Genomic DNA, 13,005 nt, shown 5'->3' with positions numbered 1-13,005 from the left:
GAAGAGCAGGTTTCACTACAGGAACTGGGCATACTTTATAAGCCATGGTCCCTCTGTCCAAGATTGTTTTATTCAAATCCAGGTTTTAAATCTCAATCAGTAAGGTGGGGTCGGCCTGAATGGTGGTTAATGGTCGGCCAAGGGGTCTGTTCCATTGCTATACATTTGAAGCTGGAGGTACTATAGGTCAAGCACCATCTAAGCTCAAATCCAAGGCAAGGCCAGCAACTGAACCACAAGGAAGCACAGACACAGGGATCCCAGGCAGTCCCATGGGTAGGTAGACAGAAGGTCAGGACCAACAGGGTCATGGAGACACACAAGGGACATGGGAATCTGGAGCAAAACACAATCTGCTGGAAGAACTCAGTAAGTCAAGCAGCATCTGTGGGTCAGGAAGAATTGTCGATGTTTTGATCCAGAACCCTTCATCAGGACAGACAATCTGAAACAATCCCACTGCTTTTGTTCCCTCCAGCAGATTGTGGGATCTCAGTCAAGGGCAAGGTTGGGTGGCTGTGTCTCACCCTCATCCGGAGGAATTTCCTGGTCTCCCGGTGTCCCCGTGCGCTCTCAGTCAGCAGGTTGAGAGCAGGAATCACTGTTTCCTTCAGCCGGTGTCCCTGCACAGAGATAGGTAAAGTACCTGATTATTCCAAAGGAGCCTTCGGATTTGGTTCTTCCTAACCAGGTGGCCCTTGCCTATCATATAAGTGGCCTCTGTCACTCCAGCTAGGGATCTGTCTAAAACAATGGTTTTCAAACTTTTTCTTTCCACTTACATACCACCTTAAGTAATCCATTACTAATTACAGAGCACCTTTGGCACAGGGATTACTTAAGATGGTATCTGAGTGGAAAGAAAAAGTTTGAAAACCACTGGTCTCGAGGGACAAGCTAGAGGTAGCAGGGAATATCTCTGGATTCATCCCTGGAGCAGACACAACTGGCATTCCGCTGATTTCAGGCCCTGGAATATTGAGTTTGTGCAGGAACAGGTTGTCAGAAGGCTCTGAGTGACTCCTGTCCAACAACCCTCTGCTTCTCACGTCCACCACACCTTCCTGCGGTGGGAACTCCCGAATCCCACTCTCTGGGGAGGGATCCCAGAATCCCAGCCAAGTTCCCAGTGACTGCCTGCAGCTGAAGCTCCAGCCACCAGGCCATGCACAATGGGAACATCTCTTCCTCACCCTTGGAACAGCTCCCTTTCTTTGGAGTTCCATCACCAGCCTTTCCCAGGTGCGGATGCTGGGAGAGGAATGAGCCTGCGATGTATACGCTAGCAACAGTTACGATGAGACTTGGTGGTAGACAGGTTAAGTGTGGAGAAGATTCTGCTGATTGGAGAGGGGTTAGGAGCAGGATGAATGAGGAGGAATGTCTTCACTCAGAGGTGGTGAGTCTTTGAGTTCATTGAAACCCCAAATCCACAGGTTCCTGGAGACACAGGGAATGGAGGGGGGAGGTCAGCTATGACTACACAGCATCGGGCATTAGCTTGGACAGGAAACCTAAGGATAGTTGGGCTGCTGCCAACAATGTCTGGATCACGGAGAACCTGTGAGCTGGACTTAAGATTGGGGTAAGTGGACAAAAACATAAAAGAGAAAGGGGAGTCCTGGAAGGAAGTCAGAAGTTCTCACACTATGGCCTGTGACTAGAAATCTGACAAAACAATAAGTGCAAACATCTCATTGGTGTCACCACGGAGTGAGAGGGGAATGGGGAGAATGGGGAATACAAGCTGAAGAGTGCAAACCTAGCTCAGGTATCGGGAGAACTGACACAGACAGAGTTCAGAGTCCACTCTGAGTCCCCTCTCTTACCCCTCCTCATGTCCCCCCTGAGCTCCCCTGCCCAGGATAATTTGACACTCACCCGTTCCACCTTCTTGTTCAGGAAGTCCAGCAGCGAATCCACAGCATCCATGTTCAATCCCAGGTACTCTGCTGAGCTTGGCTGGACTTGGGCCATGAGCAGGACGTCCAAGCACATCAGAGGTAGGTTCCCCAGTAGGTTAACCGTATGGCTGCAGGTAGACAGCATAGGTCAGGCATACAACACCCATTGGCTGGACCTCGCATCCAAACTATCCCAGGAGATGGTTAGAAGTGATGGGTAGGCTAAAGGGGATGGGAAGGTGGTAGTAGTGATGGGAAGGGATGGATTGGTAAGGGTGATGGGTCTAGGTTGGAAGGGGTGGAAGGCACGAGTCAGGAAAGGGGGCATCAGAGATAGGTGGGGATGGAATGGTGGGCGAGATGGGCAGAGTTGGGAGTCAGGGAATGGGGTCAGGGATGGGTAGGGCTGGGGGATAATAGATGGGGGTTGGGAGTGGTTGGGGATGGATGGTAGAAGTTGAGTTTAGGTGGGGATTGGGTTAATGGGTGGGCATCAGGGGAAAGGTAGGTAGGGATGATCGATTGGAGGGTTGGGGATGGCTGCGGGCTGGGGGTGATGGGTGGCAGGTGGAAAGTGGGTGGGGATAGAGTGTGGGAGCCGGGGATGATGGGTGGGGCTGAGGGATGGATGGGAGTCGGAAATAGGGATCAGGGATGGATGGGGCAGAGGAGTTGGGGTTTGGGATGGAAGGTGAGGCTGAGGATGGATGGGGAGAGAACGGCTGTGGTTGGAGAGTGGGGGTTGGAATTTGGGTGTCAGGATAGGTAGGACGTGTGGGAGTCGGAATTTGGGTGTCAGGATAGGTAGGACGTGTGGGAGGGGTTAGGGGAGGTTGGGGGTGGAGATGGGTGGAATATGAAGGGGTGGGACGGGACGACAGGGGGGGGACGGGACGACGGGGGGGGGACGGGACGACGTTGGGAGGGTGTGAGTGGAATTATGATGGGTGGGGGCTGAGCCTTCTCCCACCTGTGCAGCTCCTCGGCCTGGTCCTCCTCCTCCACTGGGGCCAGGAGGCAGTGGCGCAGGATGGCAACCAGGTGCCGGTAGGCAGATGCATCCTCCTGTTGGTGGAAGAGATGATTGTGAGGGCTATTCAGCCTGTCAATCCTACTCCACCATGCAATAAGATATAAGGAGTTCGTACGTTCTCTTCCATGGACTCCAGTTTCCTCCCACCTTTGTGCTGGGGATTGTAGGTCAATTGGGTGTAATTGGGCAGTACGGGCTTGTGGTCCTGTTACCAAACTGTACTCTAAATTGAAATTTAAGATCATGGCCGACCTGGCTGAGGACTCAGTTCCACCTATCCACTGGTTACATTCCACACTCAACCCCATCATTCTCCAAATCTCTGACTGGATTATAAATACATTCAACAAGGCAGCCTACACTGCTTCAATGCACACAGAATTCCTCTCCGTGAGAAACAGCTCCTCCTCATCTCCGTCCATTGCTTCAATGCCCACAGAATACCTCTCCACGAAAATACCTCTCCGCAAGAAACAGCTCCTCCTCATCTCCGTCCTAAATCTACTCCACCAAATCTTTGAGGCAGTGTCCCCCAGTTCCTGTCTCACCTGCCGGTAGGAAAAACTGTCCCGACTTCTAACGTGTTGCTTTCATAATTGTATATGTTTCTATGAGCTCCCCCCTCACCCTGCCAATCTATATATTCGAAGAATCTGCATCTACGTCTGTAGTGTTTCCTTGTCCCCTTGCAACTTGTTCTCTCACATCTTTGATTTGTTTAGCTGTAAATCTATACTGGAGATAATTTACAGCTGCCATTAGTCACAAAGTCTCATATCAGAAACACCCACAGACCCAGCTTTTCTGCACCAATGTGTCCCCCTGCTTTACTCCTACTTGCCCATATTAGGCCCATAGCCCTCTGAGTCTCTCCCAATTCATGGAGTTAATCCAAGTGTTTCTTAAAGGAAACTAACATATCTACCTCAACACTTTGTCTGGTAGCTTGTTCCACATGCCCACTACTCCCCCCTTGAATCTTTTCTAAATCACACCCTTTCACTTTATAGTTATGCCCTATCATCTTAGATTCTCCTACTCTAGGAAATAGACTACCACTATTCTGACTGACAGTCTACCTGTGCTCCCATCCCTGCACCCCCCAGTCTCTCTGCTACATGTGGATTGTAGAGGAACACTTTGCCTCCCTGTCTGGATCATTGTACATTGTGAAGGAACACGTGATCTCCCTGTATGAAACCTATTTGGAAGTCATATCACCTGCCAATCAAGGTTGGACTCCGGCCACCCATTAGTGCACACCTTACCATTGGCTCATTTAAATGATTCAGTGTCATCATTGGCCAGATGGCCAGCTCAGAACAGTATAAATATCAATGCACACCACACTTCTCTCTCCTTGCCTCTTGGTCCACGCCCCAGACATTGCTCCTTGCCAGGTCGCCACTGCAGACATTATTGGAGAAGTCGCAGGTAAGGTGTGCACAACACTGAGTTGAGCCGTAGTACTTCAATAGATCAATGCTTTCAGACAGCCATGATCCCGATGGTACAGGGGATTGGAAGTCCCTGTCTGTAAAGTGTGTACATATGCGGGAGAGTATGGTAGGGTAAGCAGCCACCAGTATTAGAGTCCCTTCTGCCTGACATGCCTGCTTGCACCTTTATAGTCTCGGTCTCATACTGTGTAGAAGATAGGTGGCCACTGGTATCGGAGTCCAAGCTGAATCCTATGTGAATATCTATATAATTTAGTAGTAGAGTATTTAAGAATCATTTTACATCTTCCCCTGTTTGTCTCCCATGTGTTCAAATAAAGTGATCTTTGATTGTAACACGTGTCCAGACTCATCTCTCTGTTAAACCACCGAACCTGATATTTTCTGCTCAATATGACTCCAGGTCACAGCTGTTAAAGAGTCCTGTCACTTTCTGTGGACAACTGCAGGTATCTTCTATCCCTTCTCCCAGCCGCAGCACTCACCTCATCCACCTGCCTTTTGTTTAGGTCCCAGGTGATGTTGAAGAGGATCTTCAGGATCTCCATGGCACAGTTGGTCTGCTCGCAGGCCAGCGGGCAGCCACCCTCTTCTCCAGCAGCTACCTCCTGGCTGTTGTCCCATTGCACAACCAACGTGTCCTCCAACACCTTGGTCAGCAGGTGCACCCCTCGCAGCTCATAGGCCAGCTGCTTACGGATGTCAAGCCTCAGGGCTGTCAGTAGGAAGAGCAGCCGGCAGTCAAAGAACCTGATGTCGGGAGCCAGCTTCCTCGTGTTATAGAGCTTGATGCGCTGGCAGATTCCCAGCACCATGCCACTCTCTGCACACTTCTCCTGGGCTGCGGAGCTGTTGAACACCAGGTTACAGAGGCATTTCAGAGCCTCGACCATCACATCGGAGTCAGGCAATCCCCCCACTCGCTCCTCAATACCATCGATCCCAGCGTGCCTGCTCAGTGTCTCCAAGGACCCTCTGGTGCTGAACGGCCTCAGGTTGCTTTTATCCCGGGTGAGAATGCGAAGGCAGCCCAGGCACGCTAGCTGACACGCCGGCTGTAAATCTCCCTCCAGGAGCCGAAGGACCACCTGCCCCAGCCGCTACAAACAGAATCCATGAAAGAACATCACTCAACAAATCGGTCAACAACTCAAACATTCCTTCTCTTACACATTCCAAGATCGGATCTGGATAGCTTTATCATCCTCGAGGACCTGCAGGTGGACTGCTGCAGCCCTGTTTGAGGCACACAGTTCTGGATCCACTCTACAGAGGTATGTGATTAAACTAGAGGGTGCAGGAAGTGGAGGGCTTGAGTTATGAGATTGGATAGACTGGCATTTTTCTCTGGAGTGAGGGAGACCAAGAGTGATAGGATAGATGTTTATGCAATGAGAGGCAATAGGTAGGGCCAGCAATCAATTTGTTGCTCAGAGTTGGTTTAAGGGCTTAAGGTGAGAGAAAAGGAGGCTTAAAGGGTATCTGAGGGGCAAATATTTCACTCAGTTGTCAGCATTGGGAATGAGCTGCCAGAGTGGCAGTGGAGGAAGAGACAGGAATAACATTTAAGAGGCATCTGAATAAGAGCATGATTCAGTTGATCACAGAGGGATATGGGATCAATGCAGGTGTGGTATCTGTGATAGGCACAGTGGTTAGAACATGCACGACGTGCAGAAGGTCCAGTTTCTAACCTGTCATCTCTATGACTCTAGAAGGTATTCCCAAAGTGCAGTTTTGGTCACTTAACTAAAGGAAAGATATCAATAAGATTGAAAAAGTGCAGATAAGATTTACTAGGATGTGTCTGGACTTGATGAACGGAGTTACCGATAAAGCTTAAACAGGTTAGAAGTTTACTCCATGAATGTAGAAGAATGAGAGGAGATTTGATAGAGGAATTTAAAATTATGAGGAGGATAGACAGAGTAAATATAGGACGGCTTTTTCTACTGAGGGTAGATGAGATTAAAAAAAAAATCAGAGAACATGGGTTAAGACTGAAAGGGGGAACTTCTTCACACAGTGGTGTGAGTGTGGAACAAGCTGCCAGATGAAGTGGTAAATGCAGGCTCAATTTTAACATTTAATAAAAATTTGGACATGTCCATGGATGGGAGAGGTATAGATGGCTAGGACTGGGTGTAGGTCAGTGGGACTAGACAAAATGAAATGGTTTGGCACAGACTAGAAGGGCAAAAGGGGCATGTTTCTACGTTGTAATGTTCTATATTTCTAAAAAAGGATTTAGATCCAGTGACAAAGAAGGAACAATGATACAAGTCCGAATGAAATGCAGAATGAGGGAATCAGGCAGGTGAAGGTTTTCTCTGCGCATGCTGCCCTGTCCTTGGTGGGAGAGATGCTGGGTTTCGGACATGCTGTCAAAGTGGTCTGGGAATTTTATGGATGGTGCAACCATTGTGTGCCAGTGATGGAGGGAGGAAGGGAGTGGTTTACAGGCCATGCAAACACACAATCAGGTGACAGGACACACCTTTAAGACCAATCTGATGAACCTTAAAATACATTTACATCTGACGAGCAACTCCCTACAGAGGCTCATCAGAGGAAAACAAAACCTCTCACGACTTTCTGCAGAAGAACCCTCACTGAGGTGCACACCCTGCCCTCTGTACCTGTCCCAATAAATCCAAGAGTAAACATCCAGCTGGCTGGGGGCCAGAACCACAGAACAGGAGCTCAGATGCCTGACCCACTGTGAGGCTATGGTTCTAGCAAGTCCTCACAACCAATATCCTCTCTGCAGGTTCAAGCCCATCTCACACTCCTCTCTTCTGGGTGGGGTGGATAAAGGGAAGGGTAGTAGTACAAATTCCATTGGACAGTAGAGGCATCAACTCTGCTGTGAAACTGATTACAGGGGACAGCTCTTAATATGGAGTGAGATTACAGGCATGATAGATACCCATGGACTGGTCATGCACACTTAAGATAGGGGGAGGGTGGGAGGCTAGACTGCAGTGGAAGGGGCAGGGCCATCTTGAGGTCTGTTTTGTCAGATGTTGCAGCAGGGTTCTGCAGTGAAGGATCCTCATCAACAGCTCCCTCCTCTGTGCTGAGTACATCGTATTTACCAATGTTCTTTCAACTCAATCCTATCTCACTAAATACACCTGATTGGCTAGGTGGTGTTGTGTGGCCGGGGTTGGGAACTGGTCAGCTGGGGAGGAGGTGTAGGGGGGCTGGGTTGGGTGGATGGGGGGGTCAGACGGCCAGGGGAGGGGTGTTGGGGGGTCAGGCAGCCGGTTTTGGGGGGGGGGGGGTTGGGTGCATGGGGGAGGGCTCATTGAGTGACTGGGTGGTTTCTTTATTTTGTTCGGAATTTGAATCCTGCCAATTAAGACATACTGGTTAAGGAGTTCCACAAGGTCAGTGGATGAAGTCGAGGTTTCGTGGATGGTCAGGACTCAGGCCGAGATAAGAGAAGACAGTAAGAAGCTTAAAACTTCAGTCAAAGCTCAAGAGAGGTGAAGAGAGGTCATTCCAAGCTAATACTGCTCCACCCATCATGTTCACTGAAGAATGGTCCTCATGCAGACACAAACCGAGGAGAATCAAACATTCTGAATCCAAAGAATCATTGATCAGGCAGGAACCATGACAGAGATTTCCTCACCCTGTTCCAGGAGCTGGTCCTTAGGGAGGTGTTCCCACAGTACCGTTGGGAAGGAATAGTACTCCCCTCTGTTAGAGTAACCTGGGAGATTAACCATGGTGGACGGTGTACACTGGTGGAGAAGGGTTGGAGTTCAGGCTGGGGATAGGATGTTGAACAACTGCCACTTTGTCTTGGGTGATGTCAAACAAGGTCAGCGAGCAGAGGGGGGGGTGGTGGGGTGGGGAAAAAAAAAAAAAAAAATCACACCCCTCCTAGTCGCACACCATCCTGAGCCACTCCTCCATCCCACTGATCCCAACTACGACAGCCCCCGAACAAACAGCACACGTGGGGGCATCCTCATAGGGAGGATGCGTCAGTTCAAGAAGCAACCCATCCTACCTTCTCAAAAAATAAGGACAGGCAATAAACAGAATAAGACTGGCCCTTCATCCCACCAAGTCCACGATTCCCCATCTACACTAATCCACATGGGGGACCATCTCCTTCAATGCCACTGGGATATTTATTGTACAGTATCTGATTCTATCATATCCCCTGATAGAGTTCCAGATATCTGCCATTCTCTGTGTAAAAAGAATTATCCCTCAGATCCCCTTTAAACCTGCTTTCTCAAACCTGTGCATTCTTTGATAACCCAATCCTAACTATCCTGACTACCACATCTGCACATATTATAAATTCAAGTAGCCCAATCAGGCCAACTCTCACCCTATTTGCTCCAGGGAAAACAAACCCAGCCTATCTAATGTCTCCTCATCACTGAAGCCCAACACCCTTCCTGGAGTGTGGGGACTAAAACTGCTCACAAGACTCTAAAAACAGTTTGTCCAATGTCTTGGAAAGTTGCAACATCACATCCCATTCTCTTACATTCTATGCTCTAGCCCATGAAGGCAAACACACTGTCTGCTTTCTTCAGCAATCTGTTGGCCTCTCCCCCCCGACAACTTCCCCCTCAGCGCTGCTTTCCCCTCCCTCCCTTCTCCACCTATCATCACCCCCTTTCCCCATCCCACTCTTTAGTTCTGACGCTCACTGGCATTTTCTCATACTTTGATTAAGGGCAAAAGCCTGAAACGTCAGTTATGTAGCCTTTGCTACATAAAGGACACTGTTTGACCTGCTGAGTTTCTCCAGCATTTTGTTTTGACTGTTGGCCCGTGTTGCTGCATTCAGGGTAGAATGGACAGACCTCAAGCCTTCTCTGTACAACATTCACACTCCACCACTTATACCACTAACAATGCTCAACAATTTTTTCTCTTTGGAGTGACAAAGGATGAGAGGTGACTTAATAGAGGCATAGATAGGGTGGACAGCCAGCATCCTTTTCTGAGGATGACAACAGCAAATAACAGAAGACATCAGTTTAAGGAAAGTTTAGAGGAGATGTCAATGGTAGGTTTTTTTTTGCACACAGAGTGGTGGGTGCCTGCAATGCATTGCCAGAGGTGGTGATGGAGGCTGGAACAATAGGGGCATTTAAAAGACATTTAAATACATAGACTGAGAGTTACCGGGTGTGAGATAGGGAAGGATTAGATTGCTATGGAGTATTGCATTGTGGACCAAAGGGCCTGTACTGTGCTGCACTGTTTTGTTCTAAATGTTGCCCTTGCTACTGTCTCTCAAAAATAAATCAGCCTCAAAACTCCTCATTCGTTGTTCTCCAAATCCCTGTGCCTTTGCTCCACACTCTTCCCACGCACTCTGCCTCCACCTATGTAACACCACTGTCCCGAAACTCCCCAGATCCCATCACTCCCCTTTCCCATCTGTTTTCATCTCCTCACTGCCAGGACAATCCTCTCCCCTCCAGCTCACCTATTTCCATCCCTGTCCATCCACTTCCCATTCCCTTGCCCATGCCCATGCCAGCCCACAGCTCCCACGATCTATTCCTGTGTTGTCCAGCCAGCATTTGCCACATCTGCACCTTACCCGCCTTTGGTCTCTCCCCTCCATGTCGAACAGGAAACATTGTGAATTCTGAAAGGAAAGGGAGAATGATTACAAGAGGGCAAAAAAAAAAAACAAAAATAGATTACTCTCCCTAAGATCAGCTCGAGAAAGACAAGAAACTGATGGACCAATGGTTGATGAGACTAGAGCGCCATTGAATGTACAAATAGGAATGTTTTGCATAGAGGCCCTCACAAGAAGAGATGAAAGAGGAGAAGGCTGTTCAGCCCCTAGACTGCTGTGGCTCAGCACTATTCAATTCCCTCATGTCCAGAAACATCATAATCTCTGTTTGGAATAACCTTGTTTACCGAACCTCCACAACCACATTCCCTAAAGAGAATACAGTCCCAAACCACAGAGCAGACATGCCATCCCGAGAGCCAGTTCAGTGAATATCTGTTCCACTCTCTGGAACAACTCAAATCACAGCACTCTAAGACATAGGAGCAGAAATAGGCTATTCAGCCCATTTTCATTCTCCTAAATTCCGACCTGAAATATAAACTGAATGGAGTGAAACACGAAGTCTGTAGACACTGTGATTGTACAAACACAGAAATACTAGAGGAACTCAGCAGGTCTTGCAGTGCCATATATAACAAAGACCAACACGTTTGTGTGACAACTCTGCCTTGTGAAAAAGACCAGACTTGAATAATATTAAGTTTGAAGGTGACGGATTTCAATCCAATACTCTGGTCATACATCTAAACCAGGGGTCTCCAAAGTAGTAAAGTGATCGATATTGACCCTTGGGGGGGAGTCAATGGGACTATCCCAGGAGTCAATAAACGTCTGGGGGTCAAAAAGGGGTTGATACGAGAATGGGGAGAGTCAATTGAATTTTTGCAGTGGAAAGCAAGGTCAGATCAACAGAAAAAATGGCTTATGGTAGTGGTGGCCAACATCTTGCGAGAGCAGGCCTTGGTGGCTGCCATGCTGTATTTGGCTTTGGCTTTTGAATAAGTTGAGAGTGAACGGGAGGTCAGATGTATGTGTTCTTTGTACTTTTGGTAGCCGCCCCCCCCCCCCCCCCCAACCATCCAGCACTGGGATTCTATGCCTGAGGGGGTTGATGAGGGAGGGATCAAGATTTCTATGAAGGGGTCGATAGTTTAAAAGTTTGGGGTCCCCTGAGCTAAAGAAAGAAGAGAGTGCAAGGGGAGAGTGGATTGGGAAATATTAAAAAGGTCTGATGGTGACTAGATAAAGTAAGCATTCAAAGTAGTGCACAAATTGCAGAAAAGATCTGAAGAGATGAGATGGCAAATACTGGAATCTGGAACTAAATACATCTGGACGGACTCACAGGGGAGGCAGCATCTGTGATGGGGAATGGATAGTCTCTGTTTCAGTAAAAACACAGAAGTGCTGGAGGAACTCAGCAGGTCTCCCAGCCTCCTCTGGACCTTCTCCAATGTCAGCACATCCTTCCTTAGATATGGAGCGCAAAACTGCTAACAATATTCCAAGTGTGGACTGACCAATGCCTTATAAAGCCTTAACATCACATCCCTTCCTTATATTCGATCCTTTTTGAAATCAATACCAACAATCCATTTGCCTTCCTTACCACCAACTCTACCTGCAGGTTGACCTTCAGGGAGTCTTGCTTGAGACACCCAAATCCTTTGTTGCCTGTTTAGAAACTAATCTATGCCTTTATGCCTTCTAAAAAATTGCACTTCTCTGCCTTGAACTCCTTCTGCCATTTCCTTGCCCAATTTCCTAAATCCTTCTGCAGACAGTGCATCTTCAATACTACCTGCTCCTCCTCTGTATTTTTGTATTGACCACAAACTTGGCCAAGTGGTGATCCAAACCATAATCCGAATCATTGACAATCAACATAAAGAGAAGCAGGATAGATGTGAGGGATTGGGGGTTGGTGAGGGATTGGGGTGGTGAGGACTGTGGAGAGAGGGATAGAATCAGGGACTGGGGAGTGCACGAGGGGGGGGCAAACAAGGGGGGCAGTGAGGTGTGTGAGGTGGAGGTGTTAGGGGTGGAGTATGGGAAGGGGTTAGGAATGGGGTGTGTGAGGGGGGCATGGGGGTGTGTGTGAAGGGGGTGTGGGAGCATTAGGGGGTACATGAGGTGCAGGGGTTGTGAGGGTGTGTGATGGGGTGTCAGGGTTTGAGGTAGGGGGTTAGGAGTGGAGCATGAGGGGGTGTGAAGAGGGTGGGTTAGGAGAGATATGTGCTGGGGGTTTGTGGGGGTTAGGGGTGGGGAGGTGTTATGGGGCTCAGGGACTGGTGTGGGGGTATGAGGAATGAGTTAAGGGTGGGGAGGTGTTGAGGGCTCATGGACTGATGTGGAGGTGTGAGGAGGGTGTGTGATGGGAGTGAGTGAGGGGGATTTGAGGTGGGTGGTTGGGGTGAGGAGGTTGGAGTGGGGGAGGTGAGAGGGGGGTGGGTGAGGGGGTTTGAGGTAGGGGATTGGAGTGGGTGTGATGAGGGGGTGGGTTAGGGGAGATGTGAGAGGTTTTGAGGTGGGGGTTAGGGTGAGGGGGTTTGAGGTGGGGGGGTGGAATGGGGGGTGTAAAGAAGTGGGGTTAAGGTGAAGGGGTTTGAGGTGGGGGATTGGAATGGGGTTGTGAGGAGGTGGGGTAAAGATGAGGGGGTTGAGGTGGGGGGTGTGAGAAGGTGGGGTTAAGTTGAGGGAGGGTTAAGGTGAGGGAGGGGGGGTCTAGGGAAGGGGGGAGTGTAAGGACAGCCCGACCGGTGCCGCGGGGCCCACCTCGGCGATGAAGTGCTGCAGCGCAGGCAATGCCCTATCCTGGTCGCCGCTCCCCGCCCGCTCCAACAGCGCGCTCACATCCATGGCGGCGCGCCCGCGGTGACGTGTTGTGCCCATGGCACCAAACCCTGCCCTTGGGTTTGAACCCGCCCCATCTGTACGTCACAAGCCCCGTCCTTACGCACCGTGATTGACAGCTGTCCGTCCCCTCACTTTCCCAGAAGTCAGCGCGTGTTAAGATGGCGGAGAGGAACCGAG

General features: G+C 49.4%; 2 protein-coding genes across 10 annotated transcripts in view; one reads left to right on the top strand and one right to left on the bottom strand.

Annotated features, from left to right (window-relative positions):
• Window positions 1–12,916, bottom strand: part of LOC138746241 (synembryn-A-like) — a 20,708-nt gene extending 7,792 nt beyond the window's left edge. For 2 of the 3 annotated variants that reach the window (XR_011346816.1, XM_069904317.1), the window contains exons 1-6: window positions 12,748–12,916; window positions 9,985–10,032; window positions 4,883–5,497; window positions 2,875–2,969; window positions 1,882–2,032; window positions 528–623 (exon numbers count right to left, since the gene is read on the bottom strand). Coding sequence is in view for 2 of the 3 variants with exons in the window: in XM_069904317.1 (XP_069760418.1) it covers window positions 528–623; window positions 1,882–2,032; window positions 2,875–2,969; window positions 4,883–5,497; window positions 9,985–10,032; window positions 12,748–12,864 (1,122 nt within the window). In the remaining variant the exon portion in view is untranslated. The remainder of the gene's footprint in view (window positions 1–527; window positions 624–1,881; window positions 2,033–2,874; window positions 2,970–4,882; window positions 5,498–9,984; window positions 10,033–12,747) is intronic. The other variant, XM_069904330.1, reaches the window with a different exon arrangement.
• The window catches only part of bet1l (Bet1 golgi vesicular membrane trafficking protein-like), a 42,942-nt gene continuing 42,852 nt past the window's right edge, over window positions 12,916–13,005 (top strand). For 2 of the 7 annotated variants that reach the window (XM_069904479.1, XM_069904399.1), the window contains exon 1: window positions 12,928–13,005. Coding sequence is in view for 2 of the 7 variants with exons in the window: in XM_069904474.1 (XP_069760575.1) it covers window positions 12,987–13,005 (19 nt within the window). In the remaining 5 variants the exon portion in view is untranslated. The other 5 variants (XM_069904369.1, XM_069904388.1, XM_069904474.1 and 2 more) reach the window with 4 other exon arrangements.

This window comes from Narcine bancroftii, chromosome 1 (assembly GCF_036971445.1).
Source record: "Narcine bancroftii isolate sNarBan1 chromosome 1, sNarBan1.hap1, whole genome shotgun sequence".
Lineage (NCBI taxonomy): Eukaryota > Metazoa > Chordata > Chondrichthyes > Torpediniformes > Narcinidae > Narcine > Narcine bancroftii.
This window is presented reverse-complemented; position numbering and strand designations above follow the sequence as displayed.